The 27,707-nt window shown below is 38.7% G+C and overlaps 1 protein-coding gene across 1 annotated transcript in view; it reads right to left on the bottom strand.

Annotated features, from left to right (window-relative positions):
- Window positions 1-27,707, bottom strand: part of LOC129000228 (katanin p80 WD40 repeat-containing subunit B1) — a 46,734-nt gene that overhangs the window by 6,155 nt on the left and 12,872 nt on the right. Inside the window, exons 7-16 of the mRNA XM_054427183.1 lie at window positions 26,722-26,878; window positions 25,580-25,743; window positions 24,651-24,769; window positions 22,148-22,198; window positions 21,416-21,647; window positions 20,437-20,594; window positions 19,927-20,069; window positions 18,982-19,131; window positions 17,883-17,959; window positions 4,689-4,763 (exon numbers count right to left, since the gene is read on the bottom strand). Of these exons, the coding sequence (XP_054283158.1) occupies window positions 4,689-4,763; window positions 17,883-17,959; window positions 18,982-19,131; window positions 19,927-20,069; window positions 20,437-20,594; window positions 21,416-21,647; window positions 22,148-22,198; window positions 24,651-24,769; window positions 25,580-25,743; window positions 26,722-26,878 (1,326 nt within the window). The remainder of the gene's footprint in view (window positions 1-4,688; window positions 4,764-17,882; window positions 17,960-18,981; window positions 19,132-19,926; window positions 20,070-20,436; window positions 20,595-21,415; window positions 21,648-22,147; window positions 22,199-24,650; window positions 24,770-25,579; window positions 25,744-26,721; window positions 26,879-27,707) is intronic.

Below are 27,707 nucleotides of genomic sequence, written 5' to 3'. Positions count from 1 at the left end.
AGTTGACAACAGCCACTACCTGTAGGAAAATTTGCATTTCGCTACACAACTTATTTGAAAATTTAAAAATTTAACATTAGCATTAAGGGTTGCCAAGTATTTATGTTGGTTGAAAAAAATAATATGTAAATACCGCCGCCGCAGCAAACCTGCCAACTAAGCGAATTTCCATTTGTATGAATTGATTTTCAATTAAATCTATTCAAATAATATTTGGTTCAACGAGTACCTAGGTTTGCTCCTACAAGGAAACTAATAAAGTGTGTTTTTAGTAAAATATCAATAGCTTAGTATAAAATAAATAAATTTACCAAGTTTTATAAAAATATATCCATTAACAAGCAAACTACAACATTTATAAGAATACATGGGAATTTAAATTTTTTGAATTTTCTCACGGCACTGTTCAATGGCGCAACATAGCTACTGAAGCCCAAGCTGAGATTTCTGATTCGTTGTCCAGCAAAAAACAAAAATCCTTTTTTACCTTTTTTTTTGCCCTTAACAAAAAAAGGTAAAACCTCCAAGAAATTTTGGATTTTCCTTAACTTGTTAATGAAGATTTTGAAAAACAGGGCAAGTTTGAGGCTGAAGGTGGATTTTTTCAATGAGTAAAGATGTGGTTAAAACAGTGCCAAGATAAAAACATTCTATATCAATTTTGCAAGATGAGGCCTTTCTTGATTTATACAAGTTTTGCGCGTAAAAGTCGAGTTATATAGGTGGTGATTTAACATCATTGTCAGAATCTAACATCTCAGTATCTTGATTTTTCACCTTTCAGTATACTGTATCACCTTCATAACTCAAACCTCGCTCACAAAAACAAACTCGATATCTCGAATGTGTATAACCAACCAATTCAAATTTGAGATATTAAGGTTCTACTGCATTAGCTGGTGTATGTTTCATTAACAAAGGTAGTAAAAGTTTTGTAGAATTTATTCATTATTGTTTCCTGTGAAATTTATAAAGTGGGGTGATGAGGCTTGACTACTAACATTGAAGAAAAACATCTTTTACTTATGTGACATCAATATCAAGTGATTAATTGTGTAATGCTATACTACAAGACCTTGTTAGATTCTTTGGGATCTAGTAACTTAAAATTTAAGTAAGATTTTAAAAGTTGGCTTTTAAGCAAGCGTATATTTTCAAACTAAACCATATAGATACAGGATTTTTATAAAGCATCAGTACCTCTTTTACACCATATTAGATTGACAAAAAATGTAAACCACTTATCCGTAAAACCAAACTAAATAGTAAATGTATGTTTTGTTTTTAAAATAAATTATTGATGTGTAACTATTTTACACAGATCTAAAAAACTATATTATTCTTAATACCTGTGTCTATTTATTATGTGTAAACTATTTATAATGCATGATTTGTACTGACATGTCACATATTCATTGCTAATATTCAGCCTCTGTATTATGAATTTTTGTGATGAATAAATTGATTTGATTTGATTTGATTTACAGATGTAGGATTACAATATTGATTGTTATTTCTTATTATTCTCTTTGGCGTCTTCTTCCAGTTGTTAAGCCTGGGTATGCTATTATGTTTAGGTATGAATGTGCATTGTGAACGGTTTAACGAAATGTTACAAAAAAAATCACGTGTGTTTACCTATTACACCTATGTACCTATTAGTGTTCCTTAATCGAGAAGTACTATTTCCTGAATCTGAACCGGTCAGAGACAGCCACAATTTGGTAAATTTTTGAGTTCTTTTGAACCTTTTACACCTCTGGAATGCCTGAAAACCCGAGTTTGGAGTTCAAATTTTTCCAAATTTTCCGGGGGAGGGCCCCCCTCTTTGCACCCAGCATGAGTGCAGACTTTGAGCTCCACAGAAATATAAAATCAAGCATTCTTTTAGGAAAGGTTTGAGATTACACTTGATTTATTTTTGTTTCTTTAACATAACTAAACTAAATTGAAGTATTTTCATTTTGATACGTGATCATTTTTTTGTTCTTATAAGGAACAAATTGCTACGAGCCAAGTTTTTGAAATTGGAGTATGCTTACATCTGGTTTATTGGATATCCAGACTGAATTAACTTTCAAAAATAAAATAATGTTTTTAAACAGAGTTTACTTGTACTAACCCATTCCGCTACAGTTTTGGCAGTAGCAACTACAACTGTGGTGTCCATTTCCCAGTGAAATGCTAAGCTAAAAGTGTGTTAAAAAACTTTCAAAAATGGTGAATATCGTAGTAATACCAGTACTCAGTGGTGTAGGGTGGCGAGGTCACGTGGGGACCGGAGACAGTGTTACTCTGCTTTTTCCATGAATCCTATAATATTTAAAGGGAGACTTGTGTTTTTCAAGTCTTAACTCAACAATGGCTACATGCTTTAAAACAATGTTAAATTGCATTAAAATAAGTTAGACATCAACTGTGATGGCGGTAAAATCAAGAAAATCCTCTATAGTTGATGTGAAAATCACGAGGGTCATCTACGGTATCGGTGAAATTGTGAACATCATCTTACTTGTTTGTGGTGAAATTGAAATTGTGAACATCATCTTCCTTGTTTGTGGTGAAATTGTGAACATCTGTCGTTGGTGCGGCGTAATCCTGAAAGTCTTCTGAGCTCATGATTTAACTGTGATTATTTCTGTGATCACAGTAAAATCATGAACATTTCCCTCGATCGCAGTGAAATGGAAGCAAATCCAGTAGTTGTGGCAAAAACGTCAACATCACCCTCAGTCGCGGGGACATCATTATCGTCTAGAGCAATCATGGCAAAATCGTAAACCTCTCCAATGTTAACCAGTTGTTATACGTGATAAACATTCCCACACTGGAAAATTTTTGAATACACCCCTAACAGTACTAGAGTTAAGGCATTACTGTTGGCCAGCCCCATCCTTAAACCACTCCAGACTGCATTTCAGTCTGTAACCCTCTCTCTGTTACACATTGGTTTTCCAACGCATTATGTCATTTGTGAAGTGTCAGTGTCGGAACGCTCACCATTTGCATAATTTAACAATTTTGGCACAACTTTTTCACTATTAGAATCATAAGCTTTCTACTACTTTGTAGCTTACCACTTTGTATGTTTGGCGACGAATGTTTTTACAATTTAGGATAAAACAGCAATTTTTACGTTCATCGCAGTGGATATGCGATGTATGCAGCTGTCAGACCGGCAATGTAGGTTATACAGGTTAGTTGTGTTTGGTGTCTATGATCAACGTAGGGTTTTTGTACATAGTGTAAATATTGTTAGGGTTAGACCATAAACATTGTGCGTTTTTGAAAACTAGATTTTATTTCCTACAGTTTGGCTATATTGAAACTTTTCTAGGTGAAGTGGGTTGAAGTGGTGACAATAACAACTTCATGAAATGAAGATTATTTATAAAAAAATTGTTTTTTCAATGCTGACAATTTTTTCAGTACTAGGTTAGTTTCATTATTATCATATATAATATTATCCTGAATTTTGTGAACAAAATGATATACAATAGTTTATATTTATTCCTAATAATATTTCTAAAAAAATTGTAAGTAAATGAACCCTGCAAAATTGCTGAAATTTGTGTGACATTTAAGGGATTTTTTCCTACAGAGAGAAGGTTAAATATATATAGCCACCAAGATGTTGTAAGGTATAATCGAAGATCAGTGGCAAGACCAAAACCTGCTTCAGTGGCCAAGGAGGTAAGGTACGGTAATACTACAAAAATAGTGTTATGATGGATTGTCTCTTGGACCAGAAATAACAAATACAAGATGATGATGTGACATAGAAAAACAGAACTTGGTTTTAAGGATTAGGTCATAGGTCATAATGAAAAGAGGAAAGTCCTACAATAGTATATTACGTTACTAGTCCTGAAAATAAGTGTTTACCGGACGAGTCCGGAACACACATTTTGGACGAGTTACGTACGATAGTTTACGCCATACTACTAAATTTGTACAAATCCTTAAATATTTCCACCAACTAAAGGACTAAAAATCACTAGTCATAACCTCTAAGAGAGGTTATGATTTTGTTTATAGTTTATAACCATTAATAATTGCCACCTAAATACAGTAGGCTATAATCAGCTGATTGATGTCCGGTAAAACTCATTACAGTACAGTAGTACGCAATGAAACCCCATTCGAATAAGCTGGCGGCAAACATCTGTTTTCTGGACTAAATCCTTGTGTGGGAAGTTCGTCAAAATAATGTAATGTGGCGTAAACATATTTATGATAACCCAATCTAACAAAACCGCCGCAGTGCGCTGTATATGGATTTGTATCCATGCTAGGGACCACGAGAGTAGCAAGACTGGACTAGCACGACGTTACATCACCCGTTCACTAATTCTCGACACTCATTAAAAAACTAACCATATTTAACCATAACACCACCATAACACCACCATATTTTTTAATCGGGTGGTATTATTGATTTGGCAACACCGCACTGTCCACATTGACTCCTTTGAAGTCATGTGGTAAATAGGCTCCTCCCTCAACTGAAGACTCTCGTGGACCGTACTGTGAGCAGCTTGATGTTTTAACCATGAAGATGACATAAATGTTGGCACAAAATAGCTAAGGTATACTTGTTAACGGCAACAATAGCTCTGACGCTTACAATGGTAAGTTAAAGCTCTTATTTTAAAATACATTCATTATTTAAGAAATAATGTACTTACATCTCAAATTTGCTTTGCAAAAGTTCTCCAATAGCAGGGAGCAGTGCGACACAAAGGTCTAAATTCCAAATTCCCCTGAAACAAAATATTGGTACTGATAAAGCAGTTTTAACAACTACTGCACAAACTTTTATTCGTGTCTATGAATGTGTTCCACTAAATTCAATTCAAGAGCAGTGTGGTCATATTTTTGATCCACCATAAGTATAAACAAACCGCTTTCATTCTAAAAGCTAAATTGAAATGGTGGATTTATGCTACAATTAATATTCGATGGAGTTTTTTGGAGTATGTTGGCAAAATTTACAACTGTTGTTAAACTGGATACTGGATGTTTAAAAAAAAATAGACATTTCTAATATTAGATAACATAAAAACTCAGTTACATATGGGTTAATACCAAGGTGCCAAACAATCAAACATTTTTAATAAAGATGGACAGGTCTAGAGTTTTCGAGAAATTGACTTTGCTCCAAGACTTTTTCGAGACCAGATTAACATTAAAATTAAGAAAGCCTTCGCAAACGAAACGCAACAACAACACGCTCTTGTATTGCGGGTATTGCAGAGACTTTCTGAAGGCAGTAAAATTGTTTTTACTGGTAATTCGTTTATCTGTTATGACCCTGGCCTTATCTATACCGGATATACTAGGTTTTACAATATGATATTATTATCACTGAGATCAGAAATAACAAAAAACACCGTACAAGTTCCTACATTAAAGATATTTTTTTTTCTTTAAGTTTTTGTTATTTTGTACACACTCTTTGTATTAACCTTTGTAATAAATTAACCAATTGTAATGTATTAACCTTTGTAATAAAGTTGTTGTACTTCAGTTATTGTTTTAACAGTGATTTATATTATTATTTATTAACCATTATAAAACTGCACTAACGAATAATTCCTGATAGTAATGGGATCTAATCTCTTTTTGATCTTGTCTCGATCCCTAGTTTTTAATGATAACAAGTTTTAAAATAATACAAAACAAATGTTTTAAACAAATATACAAACAAGAAATAAAATGTTTTTGTTCATTAGTTTATTAAAATTTTTACCTACTATGGATTTGATAAACCAAGCAGAATGAGGATAGTCCTTTCTATTCTGCCTGGCGGGGTACGGCCCTTGAGGGAACCATTCCGGCATTCGCCTAAGTGAGGAAAGAAACCGTACAAACTCTCCTCAGAATGGTCGGTCTGATAGTCAGACCTCTCGAATGTGAAATAGCATGATGCTACCTCACTCGGTCAGATTTATATAATTACAAAGATACTTAAAACTAGATACTTAGGCCTAGGTAAAATACTTAATTGTACATTAAAAAGATACCTAATTCTATATACATTGTTAGGACTTCATTCTAAATAATATCAATCTTGAATAAATTATCCTTTTCTAATTTTCATCTTCATTGTTCTGACAAAAATTCATCATCTTGCTCTTTTGTTAATCTCCTCACTTCCTCGTTTTTTAAGTTCCAGCTTTTCCATCATTTTATCCATGTTTTGTGAATCCATGTCCTTCAATGGCTGCTTCCTGTGATGGTTCCCCACGTATTCAACCACACCTACTCCTTTGGCATTTATTTCCAGTACAGGTGCAACGATGAAACATAGATCAGGTACCTGCGTGGTTACCATGCTTCACTCCCATCTTCATTATAAACCTCCACTTGGTTTCTTGCTAGTTATCCTCCGCATGATTTCTGATTGGAGCAATGGGGCAGCCAATGGATGAACTCTACCAAGTTTTCTCCTGGATTTTTGGAGTTTGACTAGGAACAATTTTAACACCACTCATTTAATGTCTGTCAGCAATTAATTGAACAGAGTGAATTGTTTCCATAGAAACATAAATATTTAAGTTGTGATGTGTTTACTTTAACTAGTTTTCCACCAAGTGACTCACTCCTATATGAGCTAATTTTTTTGTCAGGTAAAAGATGTAAAAACACATTTACTCACACAGGTTGCCAGCCTGTAGTGTGAGACTCCTCAACTAGACCACTCACTAAAAACACTGTACTCTGTTGGACGCAGACCTGGTACAGTTTGTCACATTACTTCAGGTTGTAGGAGTTCATACTAACAACGATGATATTAATGGTGAGTTGGTAGCACAGTCCGCACCAACTCTGTCAACAAGTCTGGCAGTAGCGCAACAGACTATAGACCCATGGTAACGGTGTTGTGGATTCAAATTCTGGCGCCTGTTGTGATTTTTTAACAGTACAGTTCAATTTTAGTACTGTATCCGTTCACCTCTTGCTTTGCTTGGTACGTTCAACCAGATAAAAGATACTCCATCAGTAGATTTCTCATCCTTATAGACCAGCTGAAGACAATTGTATTCTTAGTTCCATCTGGTGCACTGTAGAGGTAGTGAGTGTTCTGTTTGTTTATGTCGTAACCTAACCGTTACGTTAGAAAAGTGGACAGTAATTATAAAAGAACCACTTACGATCGCTGTTGGACATAGAAGGCCGAGCCGTGACGAATCATCCCACTTCAGGGCTCAGTGCACAGTGCAGCCACCCCGCAAAACATAATAACTCTTCCGGTACTAATAATTATGACTGTTCATATATGAAACTATAATGACTTCTACTACACTCGTCTTCCCCATAAAAAAAGTCAATATCATAAATTCAAAATTAACTCAACTTTCAAAATAAAATAAATTCACTTTCAATAAAATGCAACCAAAATTTCTTCTTCCCATTATTCATTAATAATTTTACAAGTCCAGCCTGTGAGGCTTTCGCACAGTCCGTGCAGACTTCCTCAGCGAGGGTGGTGGGCTGCACTGTGCTAGCGGCGACGCAGGAGTTGGCTGAGGCTGGGCTTGCCCTAGGCTCTCCCTGGGACTGGTAGTAGGCCTAGGTACAGGTGACATCATCATGGGACTAGTTGGTCGATCCTCCGGCGGGGGTGAATTCTTGGGTACTTGGGGTGATACAACGGGATCCTTGGTTGATACAAAAATCTCCTCCTCTTCTGCATACCGAGCTCTCAAGTGATCCGCATGACAAAATCGGGGTTTTCCACCAATAACACTCACCAGATAGGTGACCGGACTTCTCTTTAGAATTATTTTGCCAGGAACCCAAGATATCTTTTCATTTCGGACAGTTTTGACATAGACTGCCTGACCTTCTGAGAAAAATCTGCTTCTTCCCCTAAGCCTATCAGCTGCATCTTTTTGTTCCCTGTGTTTTTGATCAATGGATGACTGGAGATTGGGTTTTAACATAACCAACTGAGTACGAGGCTTCCAAGACAGGAACATTTCTGCAGGGGTTAAGCCAGTAACTGTATTTGGAGTGTTGCGGTACGCAAACAAGAAATTATCTTATTTCATTTGAAGAGTGGTACGCTGAGAACGCTGATGTTCCTCAATCACTTGACGCAAAAGGTTTTTCTTGACCTCCTGAACACTTCTCTCCGCAGATCCATTTGAAGCCGCATGATACGGGGGAGTTAATGTGAACTTCACATTGTTGTTATGCAAAAAGGTTTTGAACTCTTGACTAGTAAAAGATCTTCCGTTGTCCGACACCAGTTCGACAGGCAATCCATACGATGAAAACAAGGTACGGAGTTTCTCAATAACCTTGGAAGAATTCATGGAACTCATGATAAATACCTCTAACCATTTAGAGTATGTGTCAATCAAAACTAAAAGTTGCTGTCTCGACTCTGGATCCTCCGCAAAGTCAATGTGTATCCTCTGCCATCGGGTTGATGTTGTAGGCCATTGCTGCAACGGTACTTTAGGTATCGAATTCCTAGTTAACTGACACGCAGAACAAGAGGCCACCACGTCTTCAATCGACTTCTCCATGCCTGGCCACCAGACATAACTTCTCGCCAGCATCTTCATGCGTGTAACTCCCGGGTGTTGATCATGCAACATTTGAAGCACAGATGAATACAGTTTCTTTGGAATCACTACACGAGAACCCCACAGCAAACAACCTTGTTCCACGGACAACTCGTCCTTCTTCCTTAGAAAAATAGCTAGTTCCGGCTCAACCGAGCTCGTCCAGCCGTACATCAAAAAATCTCGGACCTTCGAAAGAATCGGATCCTTATCCGTCATTTTACCTATATGCAAGGCAGTAATAGGTGCAATGTCCTTAACAACACAGAAATTGTTCATCACTTCTGTACACATATCTACATGTGAAACAAAATTAGCATCCAGCTCTATAGGTTCCGCTTCTGCTAAGGGTAACCTAGACAACGCATCAGCGTGAGGGACATCCACTCCCTTCCGGTACCTAACCTCCAAATCATATGCTGATAGAATCAAGGCCCATCTCTGCAGCCTAGCTGCCGCCATACTAGGAACGCCCTTTTTAGAGCCAAAAATAGCCGTCAACGGCTGATGTTCAGTCTGTAGAATACAGTGTCTTCCATATATATACTTATGAAACTTTTTGACTCCAAAGATCAAAGCCAGAGCCTCCCGATGTAACTGAGAATAATTCCGTTCACTGGAACTTAGCGTTTTCGATGCGAAGGCAATTGGCCTTTCCTGACCATCGATAAGATGAGATAGAACAGCAGCCACCCCTCTGGGACTCGCATCACACGTCAGAACTATGGGCTTTTTAACATCATAGTGAACTAACAAACTTGAGTCCAACACCCATGATTTACTCTCCTGAAAAGTCTTAGAACACACCTCCGACCACACCCATGGATGATCCTTATGTAATAAGTCATAAAAACAGCTTATTCTAGCAGACAGGTTAGGTATAAATGCATGATAATAATTTATTAGACCAATATTGGCTCGTAACTCTTCCTTAGTACTAGGCTCAGGCGCTTTACGCAGCGCAGTTAACAAACTTTCTTGTGGACGGAGACCATCTCGAGTAATCACATGTCCTAAATACTCGATTGAAGATTGCAAAAACTTACACTTTTGTTGGTTTACTCGAACACCAAATTCATCAAGGCGTTGCAGCACCTGCGCCAGACGGGCAAGCCCCTCTTCCTTAGAGCGAGCCGCCACTAAGACGTCATCTAAGTACGCCACCGTTCCTGGAAGACCTGTTAAAATTTGGTCGATGGCTGACTGAAAAATTGTCTTCAGGAGCTGAAGACAAACCATATGGTAGCCTTTTTAAACGATACAGACCCTTATGGGTAGCTAGGGTCAACAGATGTTGCGATTCATCCGCTACCGCCAATTGCTGATACGCATTTGAAAGATCAAGGCAACTAAAAACTGAGCAACCGCCTAGAGTTGCAAAAATATCTTGAGCCTGTGGAAGCGGATAATGTTCCATTTCAATACACTGATTAAGAGTAATCTTATAATCGGCACAAAGCCTAACACCATTAGGCTTAGGGACAACCACAAGTGGAGTGCTCCACTGTGAATTAGTAACTCTGTACGCAACATCCTCTTGAACCATGCGGTCCAACTCACTCTCAACTTTCTCCCTTAACGCAAAAGGCACTGGTCTCGCCTTACAAAACTTAGGGACTGTCCCCTCCTTTAAGACAATATGAGCCTTAACACCCTTAATTTCGCCCGTTCCAGGCTGAAAAACTGACTTAAATTTACTCTTCAATTTAGCAATGTCCAAATCAGAACTGTGATCCACAGTGGCTTTACATGAAAATACATTTTGCCAATCTAACCTCAACTGGCCTAACCAGTTTCGCCCCAACAGAATCGGCTGACTCTTACTTTCTAAACTAACTACTGTCAAAGGCAAACTCGCCTGCTGATTATTATACTTTGTAATGGTCACATTTTATTGGGGGGTTCGTTTTAATTATTTAAAGGCCGCGAAGGCTTGAGCGCGCTTGACAACAATGTCACACATGTCCACTGCAGCTGGTCATGTCTCCTAGTTCGAGACTCGGCCGCTGTCACCTTGAAGCGCTGCCGTAGACGTGGTGGGGAGAAGCCGAGACCAGCGGACAGTGGATAGTTCTTGATATAGTCGGCGTCGAGCGTTAGGTTCGCGCACACCAACCAACCCTCCTTAGGCCGTGCGAGCGAACCAAATAATAAGGTATCCGGACGAAGGCGAGAGTAACCCGGATGCAAATCTGGAAGTGTCGTGTTACGTAAGTACACTGTATATAGCTAGCGTATACGTTGTATTCATCCCCGTATCCACTTTGGCGAGGGAAATTGCGTTATTTATTAGGCTATTCTAGGACGTTTATCGTAGTTTATTATAGAATAACGTAGTTTATCGACCGACGCTGCGAGTGTAGTGTCGCAGTCACATACGCCGACTTTTAGTCATCCAAAGTGGTTTTGTTTTATTGTAATCAGGAGTTTTTATTTATTTTCCTTAAAGCCAAGAAGAATTGGCCTAGGTGCCTTCTACGTTTTGTTTTATTTCATTATTTACTTATCGCGAGTTAGCATCGTTTTCTTTTAATTCCGAGAAGATTATTTTTAGTTTTATTTCGAGAAGTGAGATCTTTCGTTAAGCCTAGGAGCTGGTTATTTATTTTATTTCCTAATCGTCGCCTATTTATCTATCAGCCCTAGTAGTTAACTTAGACTTGGCCTTGTCAGCGCGTCGCTGTGCTGACACCAAGTTATAGGAGTAACTATAGTTAGTGTATTCCTAAATAGCAACTCGTGTACGGTGCGTCGACGTGCCGAGGTACACAGTGTGTACTTGTGTACGAGCAGATCGGCGCGACATTAACATCTACGAAGATCCAGAAGTGGGAAGCGAGCGACGAGGATTGTCAGCGAGACCCTGGACTACTCGAGCTGTCCGAGCAAATCGGAGGTAAGTTTACGATAGGTGCCCTACCCGACATAAACACCTCACAAAGTGGCGCCTCCGAACAGGGACTTTGAATTTCCGTTATTATCGTAATATTCGAACATACTTCAAGTATTGGCGCCCGAACGGTAAAATCGATATCGTAGTGGTTTTTTCTTTGGAATATAAGAAAAAGCGAAAATGGTAGGATCGAGTGTTAGCGCGAAAACTACGCCTAAAACGGTCAAAGCAGTGACTGAATCGACCACGACAACCACGACTACGACTGCAGGTTCTTTACAAGCTCAAGTAGCACAAACTATTTCACAACCAACTGCGCCATCGACTTTAAGTTTTCCCACTACGACCACAGAAGCTACTCAGCCGCAAGTAGGTACAACTACGTCACAGTTAATGGTACCAACGACTTTAAAGTTACTTACTACGACTGATCGTACGTTGACGTCTAAGAGTCCCTCAGAGGATGACCCGCGAATTGGGTGGATTCACACGTTAACCAAGGATGAACTTCGTTACGAAATGAGTCGATACGGTTTGCCGAATATGGGGACAGTCGAGGAACTTCGAAAATCTTTTTGTAAATTTTGGAAACATGGCATTCCCCGAGCAGTGTACGGTAAGGACGTGAATGATAGCGTGGACGGTGCGACTGCACTTCCACTCGGCTATGACACGGGATATGTCGACTCGCGACCAGGTGCCAGTGACATACGAAGTGCGGAACTTGACAGAGTACGGGAGATAGTTGGTTTGCCTCCAGGAACCAACTTTGAGGACGTTTGTCGTTCGTTATCAAGCCTAACAATGCGCGCTGATAACAATCAGGCCAACAATCAGGCTAGTAATTATCCAGTCAATATGACACAATCAGATCGTTTTACAAATTCCGAGGGGTTAGTGTATAGTACACTAACCAGACCAAGTGTTAACTATGCTTTCGACACCTCCCACTCTACAGATTCGGTTAATCGACCTACGGTGTCCGGTACCGGTCAGCGACCGTACGGTGGGTTCGCGAGCGAACAACTAGGTATTGCTACACAGGCAAGCGTGAATCACGGATTCAGTAGTGGTTTGCCTTCGTGTCACGAAAATTCGAACGTAATTCGTAAGGTTGGTGTTAACGTCTCGGCGTTGTGTAATTTAGTTCGAAAGTGGAACGTTCGTTTTGACGGCTCTAAAGACCCCGTTTCTTTCTTGGAACGCCTGGAAGAGCTTATGGAGGCCTACGAGATTAATAAGAACGATATTATACGAGCACTCCCCGAACTACTACATAGTAATGCACTGTTGTGGTATCGAAACTATAAAGACTCCTGGCATAATTATGAGTCATTTAGATCGAGTTTCGAACTACAATTCCTACCACCGGGATACCAGCGAAATCTAGACGAAGAAATTCGGCGTCGGACTCAAGGTGACAACGAAGCTTTTAGAAACTTTGTTGTGGCTTTAACTACTCTCATGCGACGCAAGGGAACCCTCAGTCTCCACGAACAATTGAATATTTTGTATACGAATATGAGACCCGAATATAAGTTGACGATGAGGAGACACGATTTTTTCTCGGTCGACGAAATGCTCAGACAAGCGGAACACGTTGAGAGCTATTTTAGGGAAAAATCTCTTTTCCGTCCCCCTCCCCCTCCGTCAGCAGCGTTGGTCCCCGAAACGGCTTATCACCCGAGACGAGGACGCGATAATAAATCAGGAGATCATTTCGGAGTTTCGACGATTGGCGAGTGTCAGTCATCGAACGGCGTGACGGGACGATTAACCGAGAAGCGCGTAGGCTTCCGGTCAGAGGCAAGACCACGTAGGTCACGAGAGAAATCTCCGAACCCCCGGACGGGTGATTTTACGAGGACTTCGTCATCTACAAAACCACGACGTAACTCGGAGCGTGAGCGCGGAGGTTCACCCCGAGAAAACAATGCAGTTCCGCGATGGCCGAATAACATGAGAGAAAAATCATATCTCACATGTTGGAACTGTGACAAGAAAGGCCACATGTTTCGTGACTGCCGTATGCCAAGAACTCTAAAATGTTTCTATTGTAAAAAGGTGGGTATCCGAACCCATGATTGTCGGTGTCGAGAAAATTACCAAATGAGGTCTACTGAATCCTCAGTAGTGCCTTCTACGAAAACCTCCCCGGACTGGTGCGCTTGGTTAGAGAAAATTAAGAAATTCCCGGAAACCGAGAACGCTCAGATTCAGACTAACGACAGACGACCGCACGTATCGGTGACGATAGCAGGGCGAGAGTTCGCCGCGCTAATAGATACAGGTGCCGTAGTCACGTTGATCGGCACGGCGGTGGCACGTCACTTGGAACAGTCTGGAATTATGTCTGTTTTGACTCCTATGGTAGTGAGACTCGCCAACGGTAGTTATTCGAAGTCGCACAAGTCCTATCACTTCAAAGGTCTATTGAAAGGACGAATGGAAGAGTTCCATGCTCTGTATCTTCCCTCGCTTACCAGTGACATAGTTCTCGGGATCGATAGCTTAGAGCGACTGAACTTGGTGACATACCACGTGGAGGTAGAGAATACGAGACCGGACGCAGCTGATGGAGTGAACGAACGGCACGGTGTTGAGGCTCAGTACCAGACAGGTACCGCCAACAATGTGGCTGGTGCGTTATCGCGACCGGCAGAAGGTGTCGCCGAGTATACCTCCATCGAGACAGCGGTGTGTCCCCTTCAAGTATGCGTTAACTCGGACGCTAAAACACCAGGGAGTGATCCAGAAAGGTTGAATAAACGACCTGGTGGCACAGACAGAGGGTACGATAAACTTTGGACCAAGGTGAATGTTAATCCCGGGAGTTTCGATAAATACATTATTCGTAGCGGCAAGCTATTTCGGTTGAACGGTCGGAAGGATACGGACGGTGATAGTCGCGATCAGAGAAGGAGGATGGGTGTTCTTAAAAACGAGCGCCAAATGTTCGTTGCAAGTAGAAAGGATAATCGAACGTCGCCGAGTGATATCCATGTCAAGCGTAGGAACAGTTTCCTGAGGTCGTGCGATACAACTCAGCCAAATCGTAGATTGAAATCTAACTTTGACGAACAGGCCAACACTTCTCTTTTACGTAGGCGTGAGAGGAGAGCGTTCTCCCCGCCAGAGAAGAAGGGCCGAGCGTTGGGTGCGGGGATGGTTTGTCGCCTCGCCCACTAGAAGAAGCGTTTGTACGAGCGAAGATACCTGTAGGCAGGTACCTTTTTTTTGTTTGTTTTTTTGTCGCCAAAGTGAAAAGGGGGTGTAATGGTCACATTTTATTGGGGGGTTCGTTTTAATTATTTAAAGGCCGCGAAGGCTTGAGCGCGCTTGACAACAATGTCACACATGTCCACTGCAGCTGGTCATGTCTCCTAGTTCGAGACTCGGCCGCTGTCACCTTGAAGCGCTGCCGTAGACGTGGTGGGGAGAAGCCGAGACCAGCGGACAGTGGATAGTTCTTGATATAGTCGGCGTCGAGCGTTAGGTTCGCGCACACCAACCAACCCTCCTTAGGCCGTGCGAGCGAACCAAATAATAAGGTATCCGGACGAAGGCGAGAGTAACCCGGATGCAAATCTGGAAGTGTCGTGTTACGTAAGTACACTGTATATAGCTAGCGTATACGTTGTATTCATCCCCGTATCCACTTTGGCGAGGGAAATTGCGTTATTTATTAGGCTATTCTAGGACGTTTATCGTAGTTTATTATAGAATAACGTAGTTTATCGACCGACGCTGCGAGTGTAGTGTCGCAGTCACATACGCCGACTTTTAGTCATCCAAAGTGGTTTTGTTTTATTGTAATCAGGAGTTTTTATTTATTTTCCTTAAAGCCAAGAAGAATTGGCCTAGGTGCCTTCTACGTTTTGTTTTATTTCATTATTTACTTATCGCGAGTTAGCATCGTTTTCTTTTAATTCCGAGAAGATTATTTTTAGTTTTATTTCGAGAAGTGAGATCTTTCGTTAAGCCTAGGAGCTGGTTATTTATTTTATTTCCTAATCGTCGCCTATTTATCTATCAGCCCTAGTAGTTAACTTAGACTTGGCCTTGTCAGCGCGTCGCTGTGCTGACACCAAGTTATAGGAGTAACTATAGTTAGTGTATTCCTAAATAGCAACTCGTGTACGGTGCGTCGACGTGCCGAGGTACACAGTGTGTACTTGTGTACGAGCAGATCGGCGCGACATTAACATCTACGAAGATCCAGAAGTGGGAAGCGAGCGACGAGGATTGTCAGCGAGACCCTGGACTACTCGAGCTGTCCGAGCAAATCGGAGGTAAGTTTACGATAGGTGCCCTACCCGACATAAACACCTCACAACTTAACATTGACATTCACTTGTCCCAGAACAGGTACATCATGACCTGAATAAGTAGTAAGTTTCACATTTGCTGGCCTAAGTTTGAGGTTAGAAAATTTTTCATAAAATATCTCAGAAGGACATATAGTCAAGGCACTGCCTGTATCTAGAATCATTTCTAAATATACATCATTAGCCACTAGGCCTACCTTATAGCCGTTGTCTGATCCTGATTTAAGGTTGTACAGACCTATCTCTGCCATTGGAACTTCTAGGCCTAGGCCTACCTCTTCCTCCACTTGATGGACCCCCATCCTAGGTGTCGACTTTTTACCATGGAAACTAGAAGATTTCTTGGCTTTACACACTTTCTTGAGATGACCTACTCTCTGACATCCGTGACACTTGTAACTGGCAAACGCACACGCACTAGGCCAATGACCAGCAGAACCACACCTCCAACAAGAGTTTCTAGAATTTTGATTTTCACTACTCCTATTCACGAAAGTTTTAGGCCTATTTTGACTTTTCACATTGATTTTCGCAATGTCCCCACGAGGTTGCACAAATAGGCTTGACTGCGATTCGGCCTGTTCCAGCCTGAGCCCTGACGCATAAGCTTCGTCAAAGTCCAATTCCTCCGACAACAATTTCTGCCGGATAGTTTCATTAGAAATGCCGGAAATCACTTTGTCCCTCAAAGCGTCTTTCAAAAAGGTACCAAATTTGCACGAACTAGCCAAATGTTTTATTGAAACCACAAACTCCGCTATGCTTTCGCCCGGCTTTTGCACACGAGAGTAGAATACATATCGCTCCGCCACAACCAACTTCTTGGGCGCATAATGTAATTTCAACAACGCTGCAAGTTCATCATAGGTCTTAGAATCTACCTCTACCGGTGATAATAAATCGGATAGGACCGATAAAACCCTGGGACCAATAACTGTAATTAAAACCGACACCTCGTTCTCCTTCTTAACATTGTTCGCTTTGAAAAAATGTTTCAGGCGCAACAAATAGGGCACAATGTCCTCCTCACTTGGATTAAATTCAGAAATCCTGCCAACACTAATACTCGCCATTTTTAATCATCTCAACTATAATACGCACTAAAACAACAACTGTTATCGCGTACTACCCTAACTATGATAAAAAGGTTTATTACCGACTGCGCCAAAATGTCGTAACCTAACCGTTACGTTAGAAAAGTGGACAGTAATTATAAAAGAACCACTTACGATCGCTGTTGGACATAGAAGGCCGAGCCGTGACGAATCATCCCACTTCAGGGCTCAGTGCACAGTGCAGCCACCCCGCAAAACATAATAACTCTTCCGTTACTAATAATTATGACTGTTCATATATGAAACTATAATGACTTCTACTACAGTTTACAATTTGTTTCTTGTTTTTTTCAGTCATTTAAAACCTCCTTCAACCAAATAAAACAATCTAATCAGAAAGCACAACTCGCTGCTTAGTTATACAGCCAAACAGTAAAGCACAGTTATGAAATTGGCCCTAAAATAATATAAACAAAATATCGTCAACACTAGCGATCATTATCACCAACATAAATTAGACTTAAAAACCAAAAAAAATTAATAGCTTCAAAATTTACAATGAGATGAGAAGTCTAATGGTTCAACCATAGACTAACCAACACAAGTAGACTTCTCATCCCATTGTAAATTTTGAAGCACGTTTTTCGTGTCTAGTTCATGTACGTGACACAAAGGCGCTAGTGTCGATGAAACTTTGTTTCCATTATTTTAGGGTTAATTTCTTGATTTGTGCTTTACTGTTTGGTTATATAACTAGGGGACAAGTTATTCTTTATGATTAGATCGTATTATTTGGTTAAACGAGGTTTTAAATGGCTGTAATAACGGGAAACAAATTGTAAACAAAACACGACCTCTACATAAACCGTACATGAACTAACAATAAAATTGTCTTCAGCTGTTCCATAAGGATGAGAAATCTACTAAGGGAGTATGTTTTATCTATGGTTCAACACAGGCCTATGTGGATGGACGAATACAAGGTGAAAAGAGACTAACCCCTTTAAAAAAATACAAGAGTACTTACGGCCTGAGTGTAATGACTCCTAGCAGATCCACGATAACTGAGAGATCTCTTAGTGTGAGAGCATGGTCAACAGCCGTCTGCAACAAACAAACTTAACATAAGAACAACAGCTCTACTAACAATGATTAAATGTGTGTTGAAACTACTAACTGCATTGATGATATGTATTATGTTGAAGTAAATTTCTCAGTACTGTGCGAAGTGCAAACATGCAAGAGTTTTTATCTGTTACTACAGTAGAACTCTAAATATCGGAATCACTTACAGAAATAATTTAAAAAACGTAAAGCCACAGTAATAGGATCGTTTTTAAAAAAGATGCCATGATTGCAGCAACATCCAAAGACCAAAACCTCTCTTGCGATTATTTTGACATCATCATCATCTCCTGCAGTCACAGAAATATCATCACTGTGTTTTGTGGTCTTGGTAAAATGTTCAATATATCCCACGATCGTGGAGATATCCTCATCATCCCCTGCAGTCATGGAAACATCATCGTTATTCGCGATCGTGGCAAAATCTAACATTTTAAGAGGTCTTGTGGACATCACCATAGACTACCATAGTGACCATAGTGTCATGGGAATCATAATCATACTCCGACATTGTGGTAAAAGCGTAAATTTACCGATTGCAAAATCATCTCAGACAATTTGTATCTGCTGTTACAATAGTAAAAGCTCGGCAGAACTCAGCCTATTTGTTTAAATACACCCAGAATCTTTGTTAAATAGGCCTACCCTTTACCCGAATTTTCCGGATCCGGTCCCAATTGATGGAGTTCTAGTGTACTTGTAAGTCTCTGGTGTCTAACTTGCAGCACACATAGCTTGATATGACGAGACAAAAGATTTTTATAAAAACCCCTGACATATTTTGATTGTAGTTTTTGAGCTTCTTGCAATTCATTGAATCTATTTTTGTTGCCACTTGCCACAAAATCTAATCAAATTTAAAATGTGCAACTAATGGCATCTGATAATGGAACATCCCATACAAGTTTTTATCCGAGATCCAATTTTGATTTTCTGAAGCGATATGTCAAACACAACCAATAACGAGAGGTTTATCCTAACATCAGTGATGAAATGCTGACCTTAAGATCCTTGTTATGCCACATGGAGTAGACTATCTGTAGTTGTCGCTCCCTGGTGCGCAAGATGCTGACAATGTAGTCGTGACCTCGCATGATGGACGACAACACTTCAGCCTCGGACATCTCCGGAAATGTCTGCTGGAGCCGCTGCTGCTCAACAACAGAATATCTTGTCATACAACTTTACAAGTACAAAATTATGAATTGTTTTGGTAAATATTTTTTGCTTCCTCAGCCTGGGGCCCGCTTCCTCAGCTTCAAAAAAAGCATATTTTTCTGTCCCTCACACAGTTTAAATGCCTAACCATGACTGCCAGATCAATAGTTTTTGAGGGTGGACAGGCGGAAGCAGAGGTATAGATAATAGTTTAGTAATCTCCTTGAGATAGGTCATTTGCAAAATGTAGTACAGTGGTGTGAGAAAACATTTGCCATGTCTAATATAGGCATATAAGGTTTTATAAAAAGTACATAGAGCGAATCAAAACTTATATGAAAGAGTTTTAAATTTGACAAATTATAGTCAATGTTATTCTGATTTAAAATCAAATACTTTGTGCTGACATCTTTTAATTTAACGACACTTTTTTAACTTCCTTTCCTACAAAACAAAATTATTTTCTCATCAGTGTACAAGTCACTAATATTTTTGTTTCACACCAATTATATTTTAGGACTTTATCTGGCTAGGCAGTACTAGATTCTAAAATTTGTTTAATATTCTGATAGTTGCAGAATTCAGTGACAAAGCTTGTGCCTTTTCCAAAAGACAAAACTAGATAGAATTTTCAAAATGTTATACCACCGAAAAAGCCCCCTGAAACTTCATCTATATCTTTTTTTTATTTATTATTAATTATTTCTATATACAACTATTTATCGTTCGAAAACAAAATTTCAGTTACAAGTTCGTTTTTTTGTTGGAAGACAAAACCAAGGTCTTACCGGTAGGAACTCTTCCATGTTCAGTCCACTGGGCTTGTCCAGAGACATGGGTATGAAGTCCAAGTCTTTGTCCTCTTCAACCTTTACTGGCCGGGGAGTGTTGGCTATCACATTGTTGTTGTTGTTAACTCTGTTCTGGCTGTCTGTAAACATATAAGATAGGTAAATAGAGGGCCTTGTAAAACTATGACCAAACGAGAGAAAAACCCAAACTTACATATAAACTAACTTCTCAGGACCGATCCCTCTTCACTCTTCAGTTAGCTTACCTGTCGTGTATTGGGAGAAGTCTCAAGGTTGGGTATGGGGCTTTCCTGCTAAACTATTTATGTTTGCAGACTTCATAAACAAATTTATAAACTTTACAGAATTTTTCAATACTGCATTCCTTCTGTCCACACATGACCGTAACGTCAAATTAACTGATTCCTGTGTATTTATCTACATTTGCAATGTTTGACAATTATTTTCTATTTATTTTCTTAGCATATACAAACGATAGTCACTCACTGATGATGTCAGTCTTGTTGGAGTTGGAGGAGGAGGAGGAGATGTTACGCTGGGAGTGATGTCTCGTGGAGCTCATGGAGTTGGTTCTGGAGTGACCAGGAGTTCTGACAGAGGCGATGGACGGATCACTCGGGCTGTGCTGTAGACCGGTGTTCAACCTGCAGACAAACCAACAACTTTACCCTCTCTTAATAGATCCAGGGTTAGCTGTATTAACAGTAACAATAACTCATACATTAGATTAAACTTGTACAACACTGACACACACAAAACATATTTCAACATTTTTAACCTTTCTAAATGGATTGATAGATATATCTGCAATATTTGTTGGCGTTTAAGAACAGGTGACGTATTCACATAATGTGGTTGAAGATGTTGCAGACAGCAAGCAGATATTTTCACTGACGGACTAGTTGCTGATATTCTTATGTGGAAATATTCCTAGAGCATAAATCTGATTCAAAATTACTACAATGTAATGTTCTTTGACAGGGGAGTGAGCTGGTCTAGTGGTTAGAGCACGGAACTTCGGTGCCTGAGGTCCCGCGTTCAAATCTCGCCAAATCACCAATGGATTTTATCTAAGTGATAATGCTGCAACCCCTAGGTCTAGCCTAAAGTAATGTGAAAAACAATCCAAGGCTTGTGCTAGCGTCCTTGGAAAAAAAAAGTTCTTTTACAAATGCAATGAATTTTGGAGGATAATGGTTGAATGTGTGAGATTATAGCTTTGCTGACCATTACTGAGTCTTTACTGACTGAGGTTGGTTCATTGTCACGACCAAACTCCAATTATCAATTATTACATCTTGGTCCAGTTCGAAACCATGCAAAAATTACAGACTCCTCCGAATTGAATCAGCAAATCTCCAATAGGCAATCAGTGTATTCCCTTAACGACCTACTACTTAATTATCCTCCTAATTATTTACTCAAAGGTCTTGGATGATTCACAGCCAATTAATAAACATATTACCTGACTGGGTAATCATTGTCAGGTGGACTCCCAATCTCTGGGTCTTTACAGGAGCTAAGTCTGCGAAGTGGTTCCCGAGGTCGGAGGGAGGGTGGTGTGAGAGAAGGTGATGGTGCTCTCCTTCGGGGGGACTGTGGCGGGGGAGGGGGAGAGCGAGCCTTAGGCGGGGACACAGCTGGTTCCATCAGAGACGGCGGCGGAGCACTAGGTGACATGTGAGGCAGGGACAGATCTGAAACATAGGAATTTTTTATCAATTGACAAAATATATGAATGGAATGATAAGGTAGTTGATGGAAAATACATATAACTGTTAAACCAGTCCACCTAGCAAGCTAAAAGTAATTTTCGTCTTGTAGGCTTTTCAATAACTACAGTGGTAACATTTTTTTTAACGCTCATTGTGTTTGATAATAGAGTGCTGTGAAAAATACATGGACCAGTAGCCTACAAGAAAATAAAGGCTGGATTATACAAAAGACCAGAGAGCTAAAAAAGAATTATAGACTAAGATGGGCAAACCAAGTGTTGAGAAGAGGAGATAATTCAATCCTTAAAACTGTGTATCAATTATAAAAAAAATCAAAACCATCTAAAACTTTGATTAGACCCAAACTGACTATTGTTAATGAAGCATGCCACATATAGCTAGTCTAATACACCTAGAATTTTTATCCTACAGTTTTATCCTGCACATTATTCTAATTACTAATGGAACTATGTAATCCTTACCTTCATCACTCACAGGAGGTGGAGCAATACTAGGAGGTGGACTACGGTTTACTGTGAACAAACATCCACAACACATAAAGCAAGCACAGTGACAGTGAGCAACATGAATTGTTAACACCATTTACTGACTATGGGTAGAGCTAGACATTTCATTCCCATGTTATAGTTATACAGTAGACTCCTTCTTATCCGAACATTTTTTTACTGGAATAAACTCAGCGGAAATGATATCTCTTTAACCGGGCAATTTTTATCAGCACATCGGTTTAACCAGACTAGATCGGCAGGAAGTGGGCGGTAGTGAAACAACTGTTCTTGTGTGTAAGATTTTAGACCAGTGATCACGTGTCTAAATACGATACTCTTCTAAATACCAGAAAAAAGCAAATTAGATATAAATTTGGCATAAGTTAATCACATTCCAAGGAAAAGGGTGAAAAAAGAATGTCTGTAACACCATCCTATAAATGGATCATTCAATAACGTAATTTATTTGATTTCAAACAGCATTGCTATTTTTGACTGTAAGTTACAAAAAATAATATTTTATGTTAACAATATAGAACACTGATCAAAATAATGTGGATAATGATGTGTTTTATTTTACTATAAATTTGGCTAGAGCTGGTCCATAAAGATGGGATGTCTAGTTCAATACCCAAAAGCCATTGCTATCAACTACTTCCACCAATTAATTATTGTTGATAAATGGTTATAAACATACAGTATTAGGCAAAACTATAGGCTTTATCGGTTCCTAAACACAGTTAATTACATCTTACGTTTGTAAGATCTACACTTTTAAATTGTTGAACATGTTAATATTTTTTACTTCTGTTTGATAGTTCCAAGAAAAGAATTGTCAGAACAGGTGCCACATAAACGCTATATTAAAGTCAAGGTTAGAAGTTAAAAGTACTATAAAACATAAATAAATCAGTGTTTTTCAATAAGTATTCAGTGAAGTAAAAAGTAAACATAATAGTAGTGTACACAACGATCTTGTAAAGATAGTCTTTACAACACAAGTGGAAATTTAAGGCACGATCTTTCTACGAATGTCGTAAAGACTATTTTACCCAAGTTGCATACACTACTTTACCTACAACCGTTTTTTTAATTACTAACAATCACTACTCATAACTTCTAAGAGCGGTTATGTTATTGTTTATAATTGCTATTGATAGTGATGCAACGACTCATTGTACCAACCACTCATTGCACCCTATTGTATAATCAATTTTGATCTTAAGAGGTGATAAGTTGATGTTCGAAGCATTACAATTTTACTTATTTACTTCCAATCCTTAAACCTCATTGGTCCGTTGCTAGTGCTGTAAAGTAAAAAAAAAAAAAAAAAAAAAAAAAAAAAAAAACAATGCAGTAAAGTGAATCTTTTCCATTATAAGAACTGAATTGAAAAGGCTAGTTTAAAAAAACGGTGGTAGGAAAATAAATTGAAATACAGTAAATCAATAAAACTCCACACAAACACACAAAAACATTTTGTAAACATCCTATTTCTACACCTACCAAGCATGTTGATGTTATTCAAGGGGTTACGTAACCATACAACACACAGACAAATTTACTTATAACAGGAAAGTTACGTTAACACAACACTGAAAGCTAATAAATCTGTTTGAAGGGAAAAACACGGCAGAGGTGATATGTAAGTAAACTGGACGAGACAAAGAGTCTATTGTAAGTTTGAGCACTTTGTACACAATTACTTGAGCATTGTTTGTTTATGTTACTAGACCGACCTCAAGGTTTTCTTCCAACAATGGTTTTGTATTTCCTTCCAATTTGACACTTGTGATGTTGTTTTAAACCACTTAAGTTTACACAATTGTTTTTGTTTAAAACTAAGACGCAGCATGATGGCAAAGTAATCATATTGTGTTTTATTGTTAGTGATGAACTAATTGTTAGCTTTGGTGAGGTGAGCTATAACACCAGTAGTTAAAACAATTACAGCTAACACAATCACATAACTCAAGTGGTCAACTACAAAATTCCACCACTTAGAAAGCCATTCTATTACAATTACCAGAAAAAGTAAGACGTTTTCATATTTTAAAAAAGCCCTAAAGCGACTGAACCTAATTTCATTGATAATAGTGACAAAATATGCCGAGGCTTATTTCATACCAACATTAATATTACGGAATATAGAAGTCTGCTACCTGATTTCAATAACTCCAAAGGCCAGAAAACCTACAAAACTTGCAACAAGTGTCCTAAACTCTTAGAGTAAAAAATGTTATTAGGTGTTCAATTTTTTTTTTATTACAACAGATTTGTTGTTGGTTTGGTAGGTTTTCATATGATCTCTAATTTAAGTTATTCCGCTTAGTTTGTGTTTTTCACTAAAAAGAACTAATACATACAACCCACCTCACGACTAGCATTATCTTCTTCTAAGTGTTAACTCTTTATTTGAAGCGAATATATCAGCTGTTCTTGTACACAACAGCTGTTTATTGCTGTAAATACTCACGAGTACTTCTCGGTTGAAACACAGATCTGTAGTCGCGGATGTCTGGAATCTCGGCGTGGTTCTCATCTTCAGGATCCGTCTCCAGTTTGTCAACCTCCTCGATTGTCTTGACTTTTATCCTAAAAATATAAAAAAATTTATGAAATCCCACAATAAGAAGTTTAGACCTTAATATGATTACGGAAAATCATGGAAAATGTGGCACATTCAATGATAACCCAGCATTGGACTAACATGTTACACTGAATTTGCCAACAGAATTTATTGTATACAGTTTTTGTTCTGTTAGGAAGAATTCCCAGTTTCAATAATTCAATTTGTTTATGACGTAGATTCTATATGACTCATTTCAGTTCAACAAAAAGACTAAGTTGTGTTATCATTTTCCGTGTAGTTATAAGAAGATTAATAATAGTTTATATTTATTATGGCAGTAAACAAGACAATTAACTGATTTTATATTGTATTGAGTGTTTGACAATGACTTTACTCTTTCTAGACACACAGCTGGAGGAAAAAAATGATCACTAGTCAAATCTTTGAGAGTGAATTATCAAGATATTAACATAAGAAATTCAGAACATTTATATTTTCAAAAATTATACATATTATGGAACAATAATGTTGGCACATCAAACATCCAAATCAGCTCAATATTTATGGAAAAATCCAAAAAATTCTAAAATATCTAAAAAAGAAATTTAGTAATGGATGCAAATAGCAGCGAGTAGTAGGCTACTTTAGTTCACTCCTTGCATAACTTCTTAATTTAATACAGACTGACACATTAGGCCTTACCTTTATACAGCTAGTAAAAAAACAACAACAATGTTACTGATTTTGTGTTGTATTCAATGCTGACAGCTTTTCAATGAATTTAGCTTCCGGCACGGGTGAAAAAGAAACTATAATCAAAATCTGATACTTACGGGCTTTTCTCTGGAGATGGTTTCTTGGTGAAGCTCTTGCGTACACTCTGTCCATGACTGAAGGGGGATGGAGGGGCAGGAGTGGGAGTCTCTCCCAGGGGCGCCACCCTCGACAAATCTACCATCCACAGGGAGACATTGCTCAGCATGAATGAAGCTCCCACCTGACACAGCATACCGATTAACACACTTGCATCTCCACAGAATGTTGAAAAAAAGTACTTTTAACAAGTGTGTCATAATATTTCTTAGAAGTTTATCATTTATTTTAAAATTCTTTCTCAGGCTTTGAATATTCTCATTGTTGTCGCTCATAAGTCATAAAAGTCATAAGTATTTTATTGCATAAAACATTCTTCATTACAAAGGCAATGGTGAACAGATGCATGGTCAATCAATAAGTTATAAAAACTAAAAGTAATAAGTTACAACAAAATACAACAAGAACAGCACAATTAAGAGAAAGTTACCAATTCAGACAAGTTAGAAAAAAGACAAATTTAAATAAAGATCTTGAAGCAATATCAGAGAAAAAACAATTAAAAACATTCTGTGTCATATGACGACATCCAAGCGGCTGACAATGACAAGATATTTCTCAACTTGCTAACTACGTGATCATGACGCAACTAGCGTCGAAATCATGGTCGTAGACACTACAAATACTATTGAACTGGGACGAAAGTAAAGGTAAATTAACTACGGTACTATTATTTTATATTTTAATTTTCATTGCTTTATCAGTCATGATTTCATTACTACTACTGCCATTTATCTTGTGATTATTTAACAAAGGTAAGTGAAGTGTCCAAACCCAGAAACACAAAATTTCACTTTACATCAATTTCCAAATGTGGAATTTGAATAACTAAAAAAAAATACTTTAGGAGAAAATCCTGAACTATACGTTTCCGCACAATAATCACACTCATTGGCAATGGTAGAGTAAAAACCATTATATTTTTTAAACAATTAAGTTAGGGTATTCAATTTGCAAAACTACATTGTAAAGTAACATAAGTGCATAGTTTAAGAATGTAGAGTGAATTAACCAATCACTAATTTTATCATGGCTGAGGAGGTTAATCTGAACAATCAGTACTGAGTTGGTTAAGACAAAGTCTACTGTATGAAGCACGTACCAGCCTATTGTCGCTGTAGCCTGTTGTGATATCCTGAACGCGGCCCCAGCTGATGGGGACTAGCTCCAGTGTACGACCAGGCTCCCAGGCCATCACCTTCAGTACATCCAACCCTCCTCCAAACAGACAGTCACCGGTGGCGTTGAAACTGACACATCTGCCACAGACAAAACAGATGTAACAATTTCTTTTTTAGTCCTTAGAAATATTTTAAGACAAACATTATCTTACCTTCTCTTGATCCAACACTTACCTATCGTACCTCCATTTGCAGTACAAATTGTTCATAAAAAAATGCACCTAGTTTTTTGATAACTCAACATTACCAAAGCTTACAGCTTGTTTATTTACTATGATGTTTTGTCGTGTTACGTAAACTAATCACAAAAAAAGTTTTAGAGACTATGAGAGCATACACCTAGTGACATCATAATTAGTACTATTTATAGGTAGCCTAGATAAATATTTCTAAAACTTGAAGTTGGGTACTGGTATTCATGAAAAGTTTCCGTAATGCTACTGCTACAGTTGTATATGTACAGCTTGAGTAAGAGTCTGAAATTCCTGAAAAAGGCTGAAAATGATCTTAACACGTTTGCTGCGGGTGGGCCAGTACTGAAACACGGCGATTGCAACCCTCTCGCCACCGGGTCAGTACTGACCCAAAACCCACACTGCAGTGCATCAATCTGTTGCTCAGTGCGAGCCTAGCTTCGGTCGAAGGTGGACCTATACCAAGTTAGCATGTAGTGTGTGACATGCTTTTTGTTGTGGTGTAGGTTGGTAATAAATTTTCCCGTAAAATCCCTGCCTGGCAACCTTAGAAATCAACTTGTTCTCCCGTCTTTCTTCCTCTAATTGGCAATACAATGGGACCGCTATGTTCCAAGCAGTGCTGCTATCTGTGGCTGTTTTAGCGAACTACGTCTACTCTTGTCGTAATGCAGTACATCACTACACGTTATTTGCAATTCGTCGGGACAAAA

The sequence above is a fragment of the Macrosteles quadrilineatus genome, unplaced genomic scaffold, assembly GCF_028750875.1.
Source record: "Macrosteles quadrilineatus isolate MER2022 unplaced genomic scaffold, UCM_ALF_1.0 Scaffold_8__2_contigs__length_117827958, whole genome shotgun sequence".
NCBI classification, from domain to species: domain Eukaryota; kingdom Metazoa; phylum Arthropoda; class Insecta; order Hemiptera; family Cicadellidae; genus Macrosteles; species Macrosteles quadrilineatus.
This window is presented reverse-complemented; position numbering and strand designations above follow the sequence as displayed.